Below are 21,167 nucleotides of genomic sequence, written 5' to 3'. Positions count from 1 at the left end.
ATGCGCAGATAGCTTTTGTGTGTTGTCCCTCTTCCCTCCCTTTCCGCTATGTTTCCGCCAATGGATAGACAGCATTTGTGCCGTCCAGCTCGTTTTTCCTGTATCTGTATCATTGCACACACGTCCTTTGTGTAATGAATACGTGCCATTGCTCGGCTTTCTGTGATTTCTTTCTGGTACTCTGAGCGCCGTTTCTTCTTCTACCACCTATCTGCACAATTTTGCAACTTCGGTTGTCCTTCGTTGCTATATGCTTTGACATGCCAGAACTGTGCCCTGGTTTTGCCCGAAACTGCGTGTGCCCCTTTGAAGTTCAGATCTTGTGGAACTTTCCGCTGCCATCGACATGGTCACGCTTCAAGAATCGGTGTCGTGTCATCTCAACAGAATTGTGGCAACAAGTTAGGTCTTATGAAGAATGATTTGGGCGTTCTTTGCCAAACTAAAGGAGCCGTTCATCACAAGAATCGTCTGAGCGCTGTCCGCCCTGTCGAGTTTCTGTGGAAGATGAAGCTGGGAGACCTCCTACCAAGTAAGGCGGAACTTTTCTTGTACTTCCACCACCCTAAAGCTTGAAATTTCTCGAATACGCTGTCTTAATTATGATAAAAGCACAGAACTCTAGCTCTGTTTTGAGCCACACATGAATCCCGTAGATGTGTTATGCCCGATATGTAACAGTCCGGTCACCGTTTCCGTCTTTCCCGAAAGTACAGGTTGGGAAGGAAGGTACGGGATCTGCAAGAGCGTGTCAAACTGCGTTCTTGTGCGCCTGATGTTGAGACATGGCATTACGCATGCGCGCCCTTCTCAAGCTCGTGTGCCTGCCAATACGTCCACTTCTTGCCAGCCTGTCATCACAATCGCGAAGATTGCAGAATATTCCGCTAGGAGAGCTGTGTTCGTTTCGGCCGTTGTGACGTGCCACAGTGCATTGCACACTCTGCCGGCCGAAATATATTGCCTTCTGTCGCAGTCCAAATGGCATTTAATGTGAATAGGTTTCTTAACCTCATTTGCCAGTTTTCATGGTGGTCGGTTGTGGCCGGCCTGTCATCACCGATACAAAGGCGTCCATGCGAAGGGCACCTGCTGTGGCAGAAGACCTTCAGGGCGTCCGATCTAGTTTGAAGATGGAGAGCGCTCAGGCAGGGCCAACGTTACTAGACTAGCTTCAGTTTTAAAACTCGGCGCCGTTGCGCGGAACCGCCACCCACCCGCGCCTTCGTGGCGCTGCAGTCGCGCCCAGCTTCACTTGCTCACCAGCCGGCTACGCGGGCCGGCCGGACTAAGCACGCAGTGCAGCGTTGGTGTATTCTGTGGTTCGTTGTTGACGGCGAATTTCAGCAAGCATGTCATCCGTGAAACTGTAGCCTTCGCCGAGTTTGTTAAGAATATCAGCAGACGATGCCGACGTGCTGCGTAACTGGCTGCATAGGCGGCTATCGGAACGATGTCGACAGTTCGGCGCGCCACTTTTTCTGTGCTCCCAGCAATGCGACGCTTCTTCGTGCCGACCGCGAACTTTCTGCGAAGTCCACTCACAGTCTAGCTCGCGAGCTTACATACCGAGTGGGACAGTCAATAGACCCGGATACCATTATGACGGCGGAACCAACGTACACGGAAATACTAAACCATCACAGAGGCAAAAGGATAATTATTCGCCACCCCACCCATCTTTAACACAACACGAAGCAGTCGGCTGGCGAATGCTGCAGACAGGAATATTCTCCAATCTACACATCCTACATAAAATGTTTCCCTGTCAATACAGGGACACATGCCCATGGTGTGGGGCCATCCCAACACTATATCACATCACATGGGAGTGCAGAAATAACTTCTCTTTCCACACAAAAAAAAAAAAAAACCAGTGCGGAACAGTGGGAGGGCCTGCTCACCAGCGGCGTGCTCACAGTCAAAAAAGGATTGGTGCAGCACGTTCTCAAAGTGGCCAGGCTCAGCGGTACTTTGGAATAGGGTCTCCGACCATTCAAAACGACGGAGACTTCAGTAAAACATGAAGACCTCTGTTAGCCGCTGAAAGCTGTAAATAGAGCAATAAAGTTTTTCCGTCCTTCCTTCCACGGCACGCGTTCGTGTACTGCTCCCGCGTTCGTCGTCGTCTTCCACAGCAGGCTGCGCTGCCGTTCGTCATTCCAACGTAGAATTTCACTTCTCATCTGTCGTCGTAATTGGGAGGCCGCGTGTACGGGGGTATGAGCCATTGCTTAAGGGAGTATGAGCCACTCATTGTCTTACGTAGCGGATAGATTTAATATTGAATCACAAGCGGCAAATGGCGGGCGAAGGCTGCTAACCCCGCCGCCGAGCAAACTTGAAACATCAAACGCAAGCGCCAACGGCGGACTGCGGGCATACCGTCAGTGACGTCGTTCTCTCTGTCGCAGCCGACTGTATGTTTAACCTCGTAATTGAGAAATACTTTAATGAACCCTCGGGATTAACCCAGTGATAAATACAGGGGCCGCAGGTTTCAGCTTCGCTGGTTAACCATCTTCACGGAGTAAAAAAGCCGACGACTTTTTTTTGTGTGTGTGGCTTGTGTGTACAAACACTGACCTTTCTTCTTGTAGCTCTTCCTTCGCGTAGTGAGAAGCTTCGGTGGGGATGAAGATCACCCTACAATCACGCACTTTGGCCAGATCTGCAGGCTCCTGAGCCTAACTGCGCGAAACGTTAAGACGACAGGAAGAAACACACGACATTTAGAAACGCAGCTTCTGTGCTTCACTGTATGCGTTTCTTCCTTTCGTGCAGTTTACCCTTCCTTCAGTATGAACCAACTGGTCCGATAAATCTTATTGCTGTAGGTGGATACCGCTTTCTCATGGTATCACTAATTCGGACAAGGGAGAATGCCAGAGAGCGTAAAACACGCGCAAACTGCACGTCCGCACGAACCCAAGGCTGCGGCGAGGCGTCTGCAGTGGAGCTCAATGGAACGGCGCTTCCATCTAGCGGCTGTCACACAAGTGGCGACAGCGGCTGTAGGCGCGCGGGCGAAAAGTTTTACAACTGAAGCTAGTCTAGTAACGTTGGGCAGGGCAGCCCTGCTCTTCTTCTCCCCTCGATCCTGTGGAGGTTGCGGGAGAGGAGGGTGGCAGTCGCCTTCCACGCCGGTGCTCGCATCGCTGGAGACAACACACGTATGGTGCATCGACTTATATAGCCACCGCTACTGATGTGCTGATTAACGGCTTCGAGCGCATCATTTTCTTTTTCTTTTTTATTAAAGTGAATAGCTTTTATAGAAGGGTTCGGCTATTCGCTTACACTGACAATCATCGTCGATGGTTTCTACACAATTTATTGGTATTCTATAGAAGGTATAATTTACTAGTACAGATCAGGTATCGTTTTTCTTTGCGACTAGTGTCGTACTTGTTGTAGTAGAGCGCCATGACGCCACCTCCAAGGCCGCAGTGGATGGGCAGGGCGACGCAGGTGCACATTGTCAGCGCCACTGCCGCGTCGCCTACGGTTCCACGTTCCGCGAACACTCGCCTGCGAGAATTCATCTTTAAATATATGTTACAGACTTTTATGACATACAAAATTTCCAAAACTGGTTGGACCCATAGCCGAAGGCTATAGTTGCGGGCCCGACGGAACAATAACATCTGGTCAGATACTGGTGCAGTCGGCTCACGTTAATTCGACCCTCGCAGTACCGCAAGATTTGGTCGAATAAACGAACGACGGCAAAATGGACGAATTCAAACATTTCTTAATTGCTTGAAGTAGTCTGTCATGTTTGCTTCTTTCTTTTGAAACGCGAATCAACAGGCATGAGGCGAAGAGCGCTGACATGTTTAAAAGCTGCTTCAGCATGTCATAATACTTTAAACAAGCGCGAACGAATTACTTGACAAGCAGAAAGATCGTCGGCCATTAAAAGATAAAATTACATTTAAATAAAACAGTTTCACGCATATGGAACTAGTAGCAGCATCTGCTGAATTTCGTTATGTTTTCAAGATTTCAGTAACAGCGGCGCGCATGGAGTGTGTGTGCAGGGGGGGGGGGATGAGGGGGGGGGGGGTCGGTGGCGGTTGTATTAACCAAAGTGGCTCGTACTAAGAAATATTTCATTCCATAGCTATGTATAGTTTGTCTCTGGAGCTTTCCAGTGCGTTCGAATTAAGCGGAAAGTCGGATTAGTGGGAGTTGACTGTACTGGCTGTTACCAAATGGTTATGGCATATATCGCTACATCAGAAATAAATATTTCACATGAATACACATATTTACACTTCGCAATAATAACCAGTCGAACATATAAGGGGGGGGGGGGGGGTCGGTGGCGGTTGTATTAACCAAAGTGGCTCGCACTAAGAAATATTTCATTCCATAGCTATGTATAGTTTGTCTCTGGAGCTTTCCAGTGCGTTCGAATTAAGCGGAAAGTCGGATTAGTGGGAGTTGACTGTACTGGCTGTTACCAAATGGTTATGGCATATATCGCTACATCAGAAATAAATATTTCACATGAATACACATATTTACACTTCGCAATAATAACCAGTCGAACATATAAGGAAAGCCACAAAAATTAACATTTCACTTTTTTCGATAACAGAGGAATGTGCAGTTAACAAGATAAATACTAGCACTGAAAATATCATAGCATCAGCTTACCTTTAGTCTAAACATTTGCAAATAGTAGTAAGCAGTCCTACGAGTAGGTTTGCATCACAACCAATAACAGATGTTTTAGCATATGTTCAAAGATGACAATTATAGGAGTACTGGCATTATGATTAACAACATTACATGGTTTTATTGAGTGAAATACAGTATATTTCTTGACCAAAGAAAAATGAGCGAATTCTCGATTTGCTCGCTTCTTTTTTCTTCGAATGGGCGAAGGGTATAGATTATAAGGTTCGATTACATGTTTAGGTTCAGATTTGTACGAAACGAATTACGTGTAATGAACTACTTGTAAAAAGTTGTATTCTTTGTATTTATTTTTAATTTAATGATTACTTTGTTTACTCGGTAAGACTCACTGTAATTTAATTACTTTTTTTTCAGTAACCAATTACATGTAACCAGTTACTTTATTGAGAAGACAAGCTGTAACAAGCGACACAACATTCACAACCTGAATATGGCGAGAACTGCGGTAGATCGTGCCACGCAGCAGGCTCGCAAATGCTCGTGTTCAGACGGGCAGCTCGGGGGGCTCCGTATTGATTTCCTCATCTTAACGCTCCACCAGATGTTGGCCAATCAATTGAACAGGTATTCGTACGTCTGGAAGATCACTGAGAACGTTAATGCCAGGAAATAACAAATTGACTTTTTTTTTTCATCTTTTCATTAGCTCGACCGAGAGCGTCTTCTCTAAGTCCCAGCAACAATGAAGCACTGGACTTCATACAGGACCCAGATGCTGAGTAACCACAATAACGCATGATCCGCATACATTACAACACCGACTATACCCTATTATGATCGACATGTCAGGTGTGAGAAGCATTCAAACAGGCTTCCCCACATCAACATATTGCCCTCTTCTCCGAATCAACACCACCTCGATTGTTCTTTGCGAGCTGACACAAAGGGATAGAAGCAGAAACCGAACGTCAAGACGACGTCCCGCTTTTCTCCGAGCTGACACAAAAGGATAGAAGCAGAAACCGAACGTCAAGACAACGTCACGCCTTTCCCCCGAGCTGACACCAAGGATGGGCAAAAGGGAAAGACAGGCTCCAGAAGAAGGCGACGATGACAGGACCGCCAGAGGTTACTTAAGGCCATGTTGGCCCACGTGTTAATAAGACCGCTCGAGACTCAGATGAGAGTCGCAGTCATGTACCATTGAAGTGAACACAATCTTTTCTATTTTTCTTCATCCTCGCGATGCCTGGCTTCATCGTCGTTTCCCGATTCCTGCGGTGAAGACCCACCTCACCCGGTCGGGATTATTTATATCAGCCCACCAGCGCGTACGTCGAACGAAGTGGCCGGCCTCCCTCTCTTTACCTTCTCTCTTTCCTCTTCTAGCAAGTTTTCAGTGTTGCTGCTGATGTCTCCACAACGGAAATGAGGGACGCTGACCAACGCAATTTGTTTAAAGCAATTGTTACATGCAGATAATCTATGTATGATGGGCTGCAGAGGAAGCACGAAAGGAGCCAGGCCAGCTCGTTCTGTTCACTGCATCTATGCACTGTCAATAAATATTCGGAGGAAAGTAACGTAGACGTAATCGATTACTACTGAGTACTTCCTCAGGTACTTTCGTGAGGCAGTGACTGGTAACTGCAATCAATTAGATATATGAAGGAAGTATAACTATTTGTAATCAGTTATTTTTTTTTTTCTGTAACGTTCAAGTTCGGTTAGGCTGCATTCTATAGCTTCGGCTTGTGGGGATGCGCGACTCTCACGCGTCCCCTGATATGTTGTTTTCCTGCATTGCTCCTGTGGTGTGGTTGATGCGCATTGCGAGAGATGGCGCGAGTGTGGCTCTGTTAACGCCACCTAACAGCGGGGTTACTTGGGCGCGGAAAGGAGAAGGCTCTTCCTCTTTGTCTCGGCTCGGCAAACGGCGCGGACGTTCTGCGCGTGCGCCGATCCATGCTTCTGCGAGACCGTCTCGTGAATCCTGCCCCGGAATGGACGAACAACACGATTGTTCGAACGCCCTTATTCTCTTTTCTTATCCCTTAACCTAACACCCATCATTCTTCTTTCCATGGCTCGTTGCGTCGTCCCTTTGCCCGGTACTCAGTACTTTGCCCGGTGAGTACCAGTACTCACCCGGTAGGTGAGTACTGGTAAGACACAGCTGGTTATACACTTTTCTCTTGATGATCTGAGAATGCCTGCCAAATGCACCCCAGCCCATTCTTATTCTTCTGATTATTTCAGTCTCATGATCCGGATCTGCGGTCACTACCTGTCCTAAGTAGATGTATTCCCTTACCACTTCCAGTACCTCGCTACCTATCGTAAACTGCTGATCTCTTCCGAGACTGTTAAACATTAGTTTTCTGCAGATTAATTTTTAGACCCACCCTTCTGCTTTGCCTCTCCAAGTCAGTGAGCAAGCATTGCGATTGGTCCCCTGAGTTACCAAGCAAGGCAATATCATCAGCGAATCGCAAGTTACTATGGTGTTCTCCATTAACTTTTATCCCCAATTCTTCCCAATCCAGGTCTCTGAATACCTCCTGTAAGCACGCTGTGGATAGCATTGGAGAGATCGTATCTCCCTGCCTGACGCCTTTCTTTAGTGGTATTTTGTTGCTTTCTTTATGGAGGGCTACGGTGGCTGTGGAGCCGCTATAGATATCTTTCAGTATTTTTACATACGGCTCGTCTACACCCTGATTCCGTAATGCCTCCATGACTGCTGAGGCTTCGACTGAATCAAACGCTTTCTCGTAATCAATGAAAGCTATATATAAGGGTTGGTTATATTCCGCACATTTCTCTATCACCTGATTCATAGTGTGAATATGGTCTATTGTTGAGTAGCCTTTACGAAATCCTGCCTGGTCGTTTGGTTGACAGAAGTCTAAGGTGTTCCTGATTCTATTTGCGATTACCTTAGTAAATACTTTGTAGGCAACGCACACTAAGCTGATCTGTCTATAATTTTTCAAGTCTTTGGCGTCCCCTTTCTTGTGGATTAAGATTATGTTGACGTTCTGCCAAGATTCCGGTACGCTCGAGTTCATGAGGCATTGCGTATACAGGGCGGCCAGTTTTTCTAGAACAATCTGCCCACCATCCTTCAACAAATCTGCTGTTACCTGATCCTCCCCAGCTGCCTTCCCCCTTTGCAAAGCTCCCAAGGCGTTCTTTACTTCTTCCGGCGTTACTTGTGGGATTTCAAGTTCCTCTAGACTATCCCCTCTTCCATTATCGTCGTGGGTGCCACTGGTACTGTATAAATCTCTATAGAACTCCTCAGCCACTTGAACTATCTTATCCATATTAGTAATGACATTGCCGGCTTTGTCTCTTAACGCATACATCTTATTCTTGCCTATTCCTAGTTTCTTCTTCACTGCTTTTACTGCTTCACAGTTCTACCACCTTAACCAACCCCAATGCTTAGAAGATAGGGACGTGTAGAATCATCTAGATTTCTCGAATTGGGTCCTCACAAAAGCCGATGAGTCACCGGACTTTTTGAGCAACATCATGTGCACAGATGAAGCCAATTTTCACAGAAGGTAAATTTGCATAATGCACACTATTGGAGGGACTCTAACCTACACTGGGTAAAGCACAACCGGCACCAGTACCAGTGGTCGTTCAACGTGGGGTGTTGAATTTACGCCGGTGCTATAATCAGTCCCATCATCTTCGATCACACTGACTGGACAGCGCTACGTGGACGAAATTCTAGGAGGAGTGGTGGACGAGTTTCTCAGCGAAGTGCCGCTGTCATGACTTCCACTTCAGTGGTATCAGCAAGATGGAGCACCAGCCACAGCAGCAGCCGAGCACGAAACTGGCTGGATGCGACTTTTCATGCGCAATATGTTGGAAGGCACGGGCCTGTAATTTGACCGGCTAGGTCACCTCACTTCCCTTCATTCTACACTCTCTCCACTCTATTTCTTTCTTTGGGGTTATGTGAAAGATCGTGCTTACATGATCGAGACGGACATCAGGTTAGCTCAAGACAAGGATAACAGATGTCTGCCGTACAATTCGAGGTCGGTCATCAAGAAAGCCACTGAAGATGTGGTAAACCGGACTCAGTACTGTGTAGCTGCAAAAGGAGACCTATTCGAACACGTCCTCTAGGCGGCAGCTGGTGTTCAACGGCGCTTACGAATTCATAGATAATAAGGGCACAGAGAAAAATCTGATGTATTTTTGTTTGTTTGTGCAGTCCTCCCAATTTCCAATTTGGCTCAATAAGAAGTGGTGTTTTACTTTAACGCATCGATTTGCTTTTTCTCAACACGTGGGTCGCTTCCAGGTCTGTTTATTGCGCTGTTATTTTATGCCACAAACCTGTTTTTGCAGCATGTATATACTCTCATGAAAACTAAAACTGCCGCTTTAATTTAGCTTTTGTCCGAAGTAAGTTTCTGGTGCGAAATATAGCTGCACGCACACACTGTCGATGCGGTGCGAGCAAAGCCGGGATTTTGAAACATGATATATGCGTATTACATTGCTTTTCGCGTTTCGTGGATAGTCAGAGCGGCGCTTCGGCCGCATTATCAAGGGGCTTTTGTTGTCAATGGGATCAGTCGGCCTTGAGAGACGGATAATAAGTGTGGCGTAGAGAGGAAGGGATAGCTGCAAAGCCGTGAGACCTGCTGTTGATGCTCCATTCGTACCATTATCACGGTGATGCGCTGTCTCTTCGGGTTTGCGACAGGCAATGCAGTTGCTTTCAATCAGCTTATTTGAGGGTGCTGCTTTATGATGCAGGTGAGCACAGTGACATGGTATTTTTTCATGTTTGGTGAGGTTGGTTTGCCAGTAGGAAAAAAATTGCACGCAATAAGTACGTCGCTGAAAACGCAGCAGTTATATTTCATTTGGGGGTGCCTACAAATGCCTCGTTGACGCTTCGATAATTAGGACAGTACTTCTCTAATTAGATAATTAATTGCAATTGTTGAATTAAATTTCAGGAACCAAGGAATTACTGGAGGCTCCTCCATTGTACTGGAAACAGTATGCACTAGATTTTGTTTGAGTAACGCGACTGTTCTTTTTTTAAGTCTTGGTGCATGATAGTTGGGTCACCCTGTATGATTCACTCGGCAACCGAAATGAGGGCACGCCGGATTCATTCAAAATGAGAATCAACAGCCGTCATGCGCAGGTGCGCTTATACTCGGACTCACAGAAAAAGAAAAAAAAAGGCAGGGAGACGCTGCAGTTTCGACGGAAAGGCGAAGCAGTATTAGTGATAGTGAAGTATGCGACAATTATACGAAGGAAGATTACACCACCGAGAGACGCCAGATTCTTGGTGGTGGGAGAGGACTCAGGCTGTGAAATTGAACTGTCTCCTACTAAGAGGTATTGTAAATTCTCATATATATATATATATAGCGCGCGCGCGCGCGCGCGCGTGTGTGTGTGTGTGTGTGTGTGTGTGTGTGTGTGTGTGTGTGTGTGTGTGTGTGTGTGTGTGTGTGTGTGTGTGTGTGTGTGTGTGTGTGTGTGTGTGTGTGTGTGTGTGTGTGCGTGCGTGCGTGTGTGTGCGTGCGTGTGCGTGCGTGCGTGCGTGCGTGCGTGCGTGCGTGCGTGCGTGTGTGTGTGTGTGTGTGTGTGTGTGTGTGTGTGTGTGTGTGTGTGCGTGCGTGTGCGTGCGTGCGTGTGTGTGTGTGTGTGTGTGTGTGTGTGCGCGTGCGTGCGCGCGTGTAAAAGCTGGTCGGGCACAGCCCCCTCACCCCCACGGAAAAGTTAAAACTTTCCGCCTATTAGCAACACCCGATCCGAATCAAGCTTGTTTCAGATTGGTTCCGATCACGATCAGAAGTGTACGTGTGACACCGGTGTTAGGCTCGGCATAGTTAGTGAGAGCAAAAAGCTGCACAGCACGAAAGAAAAGGGATGAATGCGGATCAAGTGCTTCTGTTAACTGTTTATGCCATAACGTCGTCACGAAATATCTGTACGCGCATGCGCAGATGCGTTAATAAAAAGAAAAACGGAAGAGGAGAGATTTGACACACGCCTCGAGGCATTGGATCGATTTCATTCGCAAACAGAAAGCTCACTGACACAGCCCTCCCCCTCCTCTTTTTAGTAATAGTAGTAACTACAGTAAAAAACAGCAGTTGGTACACGGACCGCGCGACGTTGTGTTAATACGCTAGCCAATCACAGAAGCAAACAAAGTCGTCGTCGTGCGACGTTTTCAAAATGGCGTCGTACTTGATACCTCAGGAGCCTCTGCTGTTCTTGAAGAGTCTTTTCATCGGCGGAAGCGATAAGGTGTGCAACAGACATGGACAAAGTGTATGGAGTCTGATCATTTCACTCTTGAAAAGTCCGCGGTACAATTCATTTCACTGATGAGCCCCGTTTACACATAAAATTTTAATGTCAACTGAAGTGAAACTTGGCAGTATATAGTTGCGGCGAAGCAAGCACATCATTTCAGTTCAATAAATTATTAGGCTTTCACCGTTCCACTTTAATAGACGAGTGAAAAAGGTATAAAATTATGTGCTTATAGTTTAATTTTTTGTGGCTACCTCCTTATTTAGGTAACAGGGAAAGTTTGAAGTACACTATTTGCAGCCTCGCGGAGGAACAGTGGCTGACGGTTATGAGGGTGTGGGCAGGGCTTCACTGCAGACTTAAGTTGTATCCAACTATAGGTGTCTGTTTATTACGCTCATGGACTATGCACGAAATTTTCCGCGACCGGTCGGTGGTCATGCATTTCTGCCCCATTAATATGCACCAACTGAAGGCCCTCGGCAAGTCATCATCTGTATATCACTTAATGGTAACCTTGGCACGCCGGCGCACTCCTTGACGGTGACGGCTGCCCAGCTGCTGAAGTTGCCCATGGGCGCGTTGCTGGTGGGCGGCCAGAGCACGATCACAAATTGTGGCAGCAGCATCCATAGCGCCGCCAGCACCGCCAAGCCACCCACCGAGGTGAGAACGAAGAAGACCGGGTTGAGACGGGTGCGCCGACGCCAGCGCTCGTCCCGCCGGGCCTGCTCCTCGGGTGACAGCAACAGCAGCGACGGAAACCGCATGCTGCGCCACGTCACCACATCGAAATGCTGAGTCGAACCGTACAGTTCAAACTATTTGCTATGAGAGAGCTTCCCACTGAAAGGACTGGCGCTGCCGTCGGTGTGACGTAGCATGAGGGATCACGTGGACACAGCTGCCACGCTGGCCGTGTCGGAAGTAGAGGAGCGGAAGTAAGAACGAATGGTTTTATCAACGCCGTGTGAGCCTCAGCCGCGCTGTGGTCCGCAGCGTAGCTATGATAAGTAATCAAGGGGTTCAGAGAAATCGTGGTTCGTTGCGAAGGGTTTTCGCATGGCTCCGTGCGCAACGAAGTTCTTATATTTTTTGCACAATGAGATTATTTTCGAAGAGCTCCCTGAAACGTTCACGCAACAATCATTGCTTATGTTCTGTATCAGATAATCGTATGTTGTTACTTAAAGCACACCGCACGGTGCAAATACGTATATAAATATACTGCTCATTCATCACGAGAGAATAAACGCAGGAAACAGTGCAAGAGAAGACAGTTTCGTTTTGGCTTCTCAGCTACTTATTGTCCTACATTTCTCGATGTTTTTCCAGCATGAGGCATTGCTGGCAGCATCAAATTCAGAAGCTCTTGCAATATACCTCGTTCCAAGTTAGCTTCTTTCTTTTTTTTTAATTAAACGAATCTTTTCAAGACCTGCCTGACGCAAGTCAACCTCTTCGGGTACGCTGACCATCTGAAGAAGGCGGACATTGTAAGGTTCGTAACAGCGCAACACAAGACACGGACAAAAGGAAGGTAAAAACGACAACGCGGCGCTGCACAACAACATTAGCAATAAATTAGCATTATATTAGCATATGGTTACCCTTGCCTGCCCGCATTCTTTTTCATATTAATTATCCGGGAAACTGTAGAACTTCACACGGGGCTGCAGACCCCGGGATTTTCGTCACTGTTGGGGCAGTTCCATCACACTACAGTACCAGGCTCTTTGGCTACCCGACCGCTGAACCACCGCGAAACAACGGCGGGGCTGGCGCCTCACGGTGATGGCGACCTGAGGCATGGTGATGCCACTCTCCACCAGGGGAAGGAGTGGCGTTGGCGTCTGTCGGCAAATAGGCAAACTTGCTCTCTCTCCGCTCGGTGTCGTGGCATAGCGGTGTACTGGTCACAGCGCCACCCGCGCGAAACTACGAGGAGTACACCACTTTGTCCCTCATCACGGCCACCTATATCGGCCGTGCCCTCATACCACGGGCACGAGGCGCTACCGGTAGATGGCGCCACCTTATGTCATCGCCTGATGCCTGATTAAGTCAAGCAAGCTAGCTAAGTGACTATTTGTAACCGTCCCGTTTCAAAGAGAATGCCATTAAATAAGCAGCAGCAGCACCCATATCGGCAGAGGTCGCTTACTGGTAGTTTTGCCGTTTGACAGCTGCCGGAATTGAGAGAGAAACGTACAAGGAAATGAGGGCCAGCCAGTTCTGCCAGCAGTGAGCAGTCGGTCAACATTCAGACAGTCAGTCAGTCAAAACCGAGAGAAGTTGCACGGTCAAAACGGAGGGCGGCGGCGGTGCCTTTATAACACCACGCTTTTTAGCTGAACCAACGTTATCAGTGTTAGACAAAGCACAAATGACCGTAAATCTACGGGCGACTTTCCCGCCCCGGGCGAACGTTCACCGCTCGTGCCTTTACACCTTTACACACGACGTAAGCCACGATTTTCTTTTCGAAAAATATAACATCGTACAGCTCACCTTGCACTAAACATTCTTATACATTCCGTGAAGACTTGCCCGATGTAGGCAGCCTGTGGATGAGCATATCGCGCGCGAGCAGTTCTAACGCCTTAATCCAAACATTTGATCCATATAGCGCTTGAATATATACTATACTCATATGCATCTGTAATACAATCGACGTAGAAGCACAAAACTACATCCTATGCGGTACACGCGTAACACGTGAAGATCGCGCCCAACATGCCATAGAATTCAACCTGCTACACTCTTAATAATTAAAAGATTACACCCTTTGGGGCTTATCTTGTCCCACAACAACACTCTTAAGCAAAATTACACCCTTTTGCCACACAACGATAATAGTCATCTGTCTTGTCCGCATTTCCTTTATTTAACGCGGCGAGCCCGGTACTTTCCAGTAACGAACGGCATGCGCATTACCAGCATGACATAGCATTCCCGACAGGGAAGTAGCGGGCGCGGCGTTTTCAAGAAAGGAAACGCAAGCAAGGCAGACGACTATTATCGTTGTGTGGCAGAGATACACCCCGAAGGGCGTAACTTTGACGTACTCTTAAAACGGTTGCACCCTTTGGGGTGCATATTTGTCCCAGAACGATAATCGTCATCTGCCTTGCTTACGTTTCCTTTCTTGAAAACTCGGCGCTCGCTACTTTCCTGTCGAGAATGCTGCGTCACACTGATAACGCGCATGCCGTTCGTGACTGGAAAGTACCGGGCTCGCAGCGTTAAAGAAAGAAAACGCGCGCAAGACAGATGACGATTATTGTTGTGGAACAAGATAAGCCTCAAGGGGTGTAAAGTTTACACCTTTTGGAGTGTATATTTGCCACACAACGATAATCGTGATCTGTCTTGCCCGCATTTCCTTTCTTGAAAACGCTGCGCTCGTTACTTTCCTGTCGGGAATGCTATGTCATGATGATAACGCGCTTGCCATTCGTTACTGGAAAGTACCGGGCTCGCCGCGTTAATGAAAGGAAATACACCTTAAAGGGTGCAACAGTTTTTATAGTGTAAGAGTGTACGATATACTCTTCACTCTTAGAAAAATGTACACCCTTTGGGGCTTATCTTGTCCCACAACGATAATCGTCATCTGTCTTTCCTTTCTTTAACGCTGCAAGCGCGGTACTTCCCAGTCACGAACGGCATGCGCGTTAACAGAGTGACGCAGCATTCTCGACAGGAAAGTAGCGAGCGCCGAGTTTTCAAGAAAGGAAAGGCAAGCAAGGCAGATGACGATTATCGTTGTGGGACAAATATACACCCCAAATGGTGCAGCCGTTTTAAGTTACTCTTAGAAAAATTTACACCCTTTGGGGTGTATCTTGTCCCACAATGATAACCGTCATCTGTCTTGCCCGCGTTTCCTTTTAACGCTGCGAGTCCGGTACTTCCCAGTCACGAACGGCGTGCGCGTTATCAGTAGAGACTTTTAGCTTGTACGCTATTCCGGTAAACGGCAGCGGTTTGGGCGGATTACCGGATGGTCGGGGCGTAAACGTGAGCGGTGAAGCCGCCTGGTGTTGTAGAGCTCAACCAAACAAACGCATGGCTCAAACTGCAGTAACTCACCATATCCTGCTTCGCCACCCGTGCAAATTTTTGGCAATGGCGTAATTGTGAACACGATTACGCCACGGTCGAAAATTTACGCCAGCAGCTAAGCAGAATATAGTAATTAGCTCTGTGTTTGTGTGGTTGAGCTTTGCGCCACCAGCTGGCGCCACCAATCTGGCCGCTCACGTTGACGCCCCCGCTAAACCGGAAAACCGCCCGCGCTTGCCCGAATACCGGACACGCTAAATGTCTCTAGTGTGACGCAGCATTCTCGACAGTAAAGTAGCGAGCGCCGAGTTTTCAAGAAAGGAAACGCAAGCAAGGCATATGACGATTATCGTTGTGGGACAAATATACACCCCAAAGTGCGCAACCGTTCTAAGAGTGTAGATTCGTGTAAACGAAGTCGGGTCGGGTTGGGCAATCTCGACTTTATATACGACCCGCTCACGTCGAGTTCATTTAAACGAAGCTTCCGACGAACGGACTGTCTTGTCCATTCGTCGTCCCTCGTCTATTCGAACGCCGAGTCCCTCGCCAGGGGGCCTGGACAGGCTCGTTCCACATGCAACTCACTTCTCGGGGATGTCGGCAGTTGCGTCCTGTTCTTTCGGACCGCTGGCACACCCTGGGTTGACCACTGATGGACTCAAGGCCGCGAGAGGACCGGAGGCCGCAATGGTACTCCCCCCGGCTGTCGCTGGAGAAGACTTTCTTCAGAACTGTGCACGTGCTTTATCATACCCCACAGCAGCTGCAGTACAACTGCGTTAGCGGCGATATGAAGGCACGAAACGGAGCCCGTGTTTTGAATTCTGGGACGTCTTACGTGGCAAAACCATAATTTTATTGTGAGGCACGCCGTAGTTTTCCGGTATTTTAGCATTATTATTGACCTTGAGTCGTGGCGGATAGCATGATTCTTGTCCTTGAGCAAGACTATTCGAAGAGGCCGCGGACATTACTACCACGAGAAATCGAAACACATACTCAACTAATTTACAAAAATTCACTAATTATCTTACTTAACTGCCTTATGGCACATATTGCAATTTACATGTTGTAGCCGGTGAGATTGCGAGGCGTATAAAGAATAAATTTCCATGCAGAATGACACTATTTTTGAGATAATGCAGACTAGCCGTAAAAATGCACTGTTGTTCGACTTTTTTTTTACCAGAACGCTCTTTTATGCATTGAATAAGAAATGCAACTAAAATGGCCACATGCTTCGTCCCGCACTTTGGGAAATGGTATCATCCTGGAGATTTTAGAAGAGCGGTTCATTTGTGCTGGTGCGGTTCCAAAAGGCATAGTGCGAGGTGGCTAATGCCTGCAACGCCTGTATTTACCCGTTTTTGCAGCGGAAAACATAAAATATCATAACTGCATGTAAGTGCAACGCTGCAGGTATCCAGACCTTTGTCGCTGGTGGTGCCGTGACTTGTGATGGAAAACAGGGGGCTCTTGCCGCTAGTAATTTTGACGCCAGGACCTTTGGCCCCATGACCTTTGGCGCCAGGGTTTTTCATACTGCGAAAGGGACTGCGCTCCACACCCGGGAGGGAAGCGGCCTGTGGCTGCGAACGATTGAAAACACAAGAGCCCACCTGTCGCTCGACCATATAATCGTCAGAATTCAATTGAAGTCGTGTCTAAAGCAAATGAACAGTTTAATTATGCACCCATTTGGGGCTATATAATTGGTAAAACATCCGCTTTTCAGCTTCAGGTTTCCTTCATTCAGGTTTTCTCACGTAATACAACACTAACTACTAGGACGAAGAACGTATTCTCTAAAATAAACTTTTAAGAGAACGCTTGGTTTATATATGAGATTGATGTGCTCATGTGGTTAAAAAATATGGATTATCTGTCTGTCGATGCCCTAGCCGGGATGCACTCTATGGCATGCAGCTCACTGCTAGCGTTACAGCAGCCTATTTGGTGTTAAATGACTACTGATACCAAATTTCAAACTCCAAGTATTGTTCGATTCTCCTGCATGCATAAGTACATCTTACAGAATATATTAACAGCGAACGTTGCTTAGAACGTATTTTAATATGGTTTTAATGTAAGCAAGAATGCTATCTGAGTTGGCAGCACCTCGCGACGTTGTCATCAATATATATGTTTAGTGGCTGCTCGGGCTTCCTGACGTTTTGCAAGCTCGGCGAGCTTGTCGGCCCAGCCAGGTCCACTCACTTCTCTGGAAAAGCGCTGGTTCGGCGCATTGACATCACTCCCCATTGCTGACGCCAATTCACGCCATGAATAAACGGATATGAGGAGAGGATGTGCAGTCTGTTACAATCTCGGCCCGGCAAGGTCCAGATATATGAGCAGCCGAGTTAAAGCTTCGTCTTAAGCGCGGTAGCATTTCCTTCGCTAACCATCCAGTCAAAATGTCGTCGTGTGGCAGTACACCGATAAACGAAGGAGTGCGAGGAGGAGACTGAAGATTGTAAAGCCTGCACTACGAAAAAAACATGAGCGCGATTTACATTTTCCTTTTAACGGCGCATTGACATCACTCCCCACTGCTGACGCCTATTCACGCCATGAATAAACGGATATGAGGAGCGGATGTGTAGCATGTTACTATAGGCCCGGCAAGGTCCATTTACCTGTGTGGAAAGCGATGGGTGGACGCATATACATCACTCACCGTGCACGTGCTGACACCGATTCACGCCATGTATAAACGGATATACGCAGATGGGCATTCGCGCATAAAGGGGAAGCCGGGATACTTGAGCGGAGCACGACGGCACGCTGCTTCCTCGTTTCCATGAAGCATAGGCAGTACTATTCTGTCTGCTCGCAAGAGACATATATGTACCGCCCGCTTCCGACTTGTACCAACTACCGCATGCAACCGATTTCAAGTTCCAACATGATATAATTTTGGACGACGTACCAACCGTACGAACAACCAACCCTCGCAGTGAGATCTGCCATGCGCCAGCAGCGCCCGGTTATTCGCCGGTCCGTCTCCACAACCGAGGCGAGGCGTCCGCATCTAGCGCCGCTCACACAGGCATAATAAAGAAACACACTGTAGTGTTTCTTTCACAAAGTAGTAAATAATAGAATAAAGTTATGTTGGAAGCACGCGTGTTCTGCAAAGCAGCGCCTTGTACTGAAACACGGGCGTGATCAGGAGCTGCGATGCGAGAACATTTTGCCTCGCGAACGGACAGCACACGCCGACCATCTCAGCGAGGCGGCTCCCTCTTCGCACACTCGGCATCGAAAAGCGAAAGTGTATTTAAGAAAACTTCGACATATTAGTGCAAACGTTGATCGTGTTAACAAAAAAAAAAAGTCGCAGTTTCGCTCGAGAAGGCGATTGATCAATTGTGGTAACAAATTATGAGACAGCTATATGAAGTAATGATAGTACTATCTATCGTATAAACTTGTAAACATTCGCTTACGAACAAGCATAGTGTCACGCGCGCACAGGCAAACAAACACATCTCACTCGATGACCGCGGACACGCGCTGTCGAAACACTGGCGTGAGGAAGAGCGGCAGCAGCAGCGAGCGAACTGACATTCGCTCACGCTTCAACGCGAACTAAGCGGCGAGAACACAGCACACACGAAGCTTTCAGTAGCGTACCTAGACTCTATACACATTGCAGATCGCTTTCAAGGCCCGTGCGGCCGCGATCAGCTGCGCCATGCGCAGACGCCACCTAAGTAGAAGCCCCTCCCACCCCCATCCCCCCCCGGTGCCTTGCGCGCTTCCTCCCCGCCTGCTTCCCTAGCGCTCGCGAGATCGAGTCACCAGCCTCGGTTCAACCTCGCACACGCAGCATACGGTGTGCGGCCACGATGTTATCGCACATGGACTTTATACGGAACCTCACGGCGACGGCGGAAATGCGCCTGGAGTGTCTATATAATTGCTATCGCAATATGTCCATGTTGATACGAGAAAAAAATTGGAGGACGCTTAAGCTTCGCCTTCAAGAGTGGAACGCGATAGCGTTACCGCACCCCGTTCGCCCCGCGCACTCATTGCCTCGGCATCCTCTTGAGTCACACAAAGATGAAACGTGCTCCTGAGCAAGCGGAACGAACCAAATACTTCGGTGTCTCGGAGGCAGAAACGATCTACGCGAGCCAAGCGTCGTGATGGCACGGACAGCCGGGCCGCGACGCGCCATGAAGGCGGACGCGATCATGGGGCTGACGCCTCGATGGGATTGTCCTCTATCTCGCTTGGGAGTACCACGCAGACGCATGACTCCTCGCCAACATCACGGCACACATCGCAGAGGACGCTTTCCCACCAGACGCGCTACGGCGCAGCGATCACGTCAGAGGCGTCCCGCATCGGACGCTGCACCTAGGAATCGCGCTGTGAGCGGGAAGAGGAGCCGCGTCGCCTAAACACGAGGCTTCGAGTGACGTACGCTGGAAGTTGGAAAGGGAGAGAGCGAGAAAACTTCTTAAACGCAAGGGTATTGGGGCATCCTCGCACCGGTCCCCGCACGGCCCCAATGCGCTCAAACGAGATGAAGGGGAGAAGCGGGCGAATGGCGCGCCACCTGTCGGGGCAACGCCGTACATAGGGAGGAAAGGGTCTTCTGTGTTTGCCGCAAGATGGATCTGCGTGTGCGCCAAGCGCAGAAGAAATGTAGCGGAAACGTACTATGCTACTCGTTTAACTGCGACTTCTGAAAATTTACATGCTCATAGTTACCGATATAGATTTCCCTTTATTCATTACTTCTCTCCACCTTGCGGGTTTCCGCAGAACTACTCCGTCAAACACTTGCCTTTGCTTCGTGTTGTCGACAAATTCGACTTCGCCCTGCCATCTGCTAGCCGCCTGGTTAGCTCAGATGGTAGAGCGGCTGCCCCGGAAAGGCGGTGGTCCCGGGTTCAAGTCCCGGACCAGGACGAATTTTTCTTCAACTATGAGGCTTTCCTTTCGAGGAACCCGTACAGGTTTCCTTTGTAGCAATTGCTACGAACGGGGGGATGTGTGATTTCCCTTTATACATTACTTCTCTCCACCTTGCGGGTTTCCGCAGAACTACTACGTCAAACACCTGCAACGTATATAGGCTGTACCGAGCCAGTCTACTGTGCAGATTTCCAGCTCCGCACTTCGTACTAATTATGCGAAGCCCGGCTCCACTGCGCCTTGAATATTGAATATTCCGCTCTAACTGCATGCATTGGTGTCGGTACTATAAAAGAAGCTTCGAATAAAGCGATATTTTATATAAAACAAATTCGTTATAGAGAAGGGTTACTGTACTTGCAATGCCGCATTAACAATAGCCCAAAATAAATGTTAGCAGCTGTACAGAATTTTGTCGTTGCAAGCACTGCGATGGGCACTTACGTGCGAAGCCGACGCTTCGGGCTTTAACGCTTCGGGCTTGATCGCTTCGAGCTTGGTCGCGGTTGGCTTGCTGGCGGCGGGATCGGCGCTTTGCGCCCCCGCTTTTTGGCCTTGCGCACTCTTGGGTTTCTTGTGGCTGCGCTCAGCCATCTGCGAAAGGCGCGGTGCACGCTGAATTTCATTTCATGCGACGCATACGCAGCTCCTCCTCGAATGCTAAGAGAATTCCGGGGCTTGTGTTATTGTTTGCATTCATAGGGTCCATCGGCTAAGAATCAAATTTTATTATTATTATTATTATTATTATTATTATTATTATTATTATTATTATTATTATTATTATTATTATTCGAAGACGTGGGATCGTTCCCCACTTGCGGCAAGTTGTTTTTTCATCTACTCTCATTAGCATTAATTTATCATTTCTTTAATTTAATTATTAAGTACACGTAATTTCCCCTATATTGTCCTTGGTGACTGTTTGTTGGCTTCTTATGATATGATTGATAAAAATCGGGCCCCTCGGTTAACCCCTTTCTTCTCGCTGATTACATAACGAGGGTCTCGAATCCGGAAACATTGATGCCTTCAGATAGCATATGTGGGTTTATTGACCAGTTGCCTTCACCCGAAATGATCACGTACTCGTGACGCCTGCGGCAGAAAGGATGTTCCACATCTGCCGCCAAGGTTTGTGAGTGGTGGCGCTGGCTAACGCTCCCAAGGTTAATTCTAGTAGCAAAACA

General features: G+C 48.0%; 1 protein-coding gene across 1 annotated transcript; it reads right to left on the bottom strand.

Annotated features, from left to right (window-relative positions):
- Positions 1 to 3,071: 3,071 nt before the first annotated feature.
- On the bottom strand, positions 3,072 to 20,571 carry LOC129383392 (uncharacterized). The gene is made up of 4 exons (XM_055067935.2): positions 20,422 to 20,571; positions 16,472 to 16,631; positions 15,628 to 15,751; positions 3,072 to 3,531 (listed from the first exon to the last, which is right to left on the bottom strand). The coding sequence occupies exons 1-4, from the start codon at positions 20,569 to 20,571 to the stop codon at positions 3,345 to 3,347; spliced, it is 621 nt and encodes a 206-aa protein (XP_054923910.1). The 3' UTR covers positions 3,072 to 3,344.
- Positions 20,572 to 21,167: the final 596 nt, after the last annotated feature.

Source organism: Dermacentor andersoni, chromosome 8 (genome assembly GCF_023375885.2).
Source record: "Dermacentor andersoni chromosome 8, qqDerAnde1_hic_scaffold, whole genome shotgun sequence".
NCBI classification, from domain to species: Eukaryota; Metazoa; Arthropoda; class Arachnida; order Ixodida; family Ixodidae; genus Dermacentor; species Dermacentor andersoni.
Note: the sequence above shows the minus strand (reverse complement) of the source record. Positions and strands in the feature narration are given on the sequence as shown.

Coding starts and splice junctions, on each gene's coding strand:
- LOC129383392 (XM_055067935.2), bottom strand. CDS start 20,571: ATGGCTGAGCGCAGCCACAAGAAACCCAAGAGTGCGCAAGGCCAAAAA. Junction 16,632..20,421: donor CCGAAGCGTCGGCTTCGCAC/GTAAGTGCCCAT, acceptor AATCGTTCGCAG/CCACAGGCCGCTTCCCTCCC. Junction 3,532..15,627: donor ACTGCCGACATCCCCGAGAA/GTGAGTTGCATG, acceptor GAATTCTCGCAG/GCGAGTGTTCGCGGAACGTG.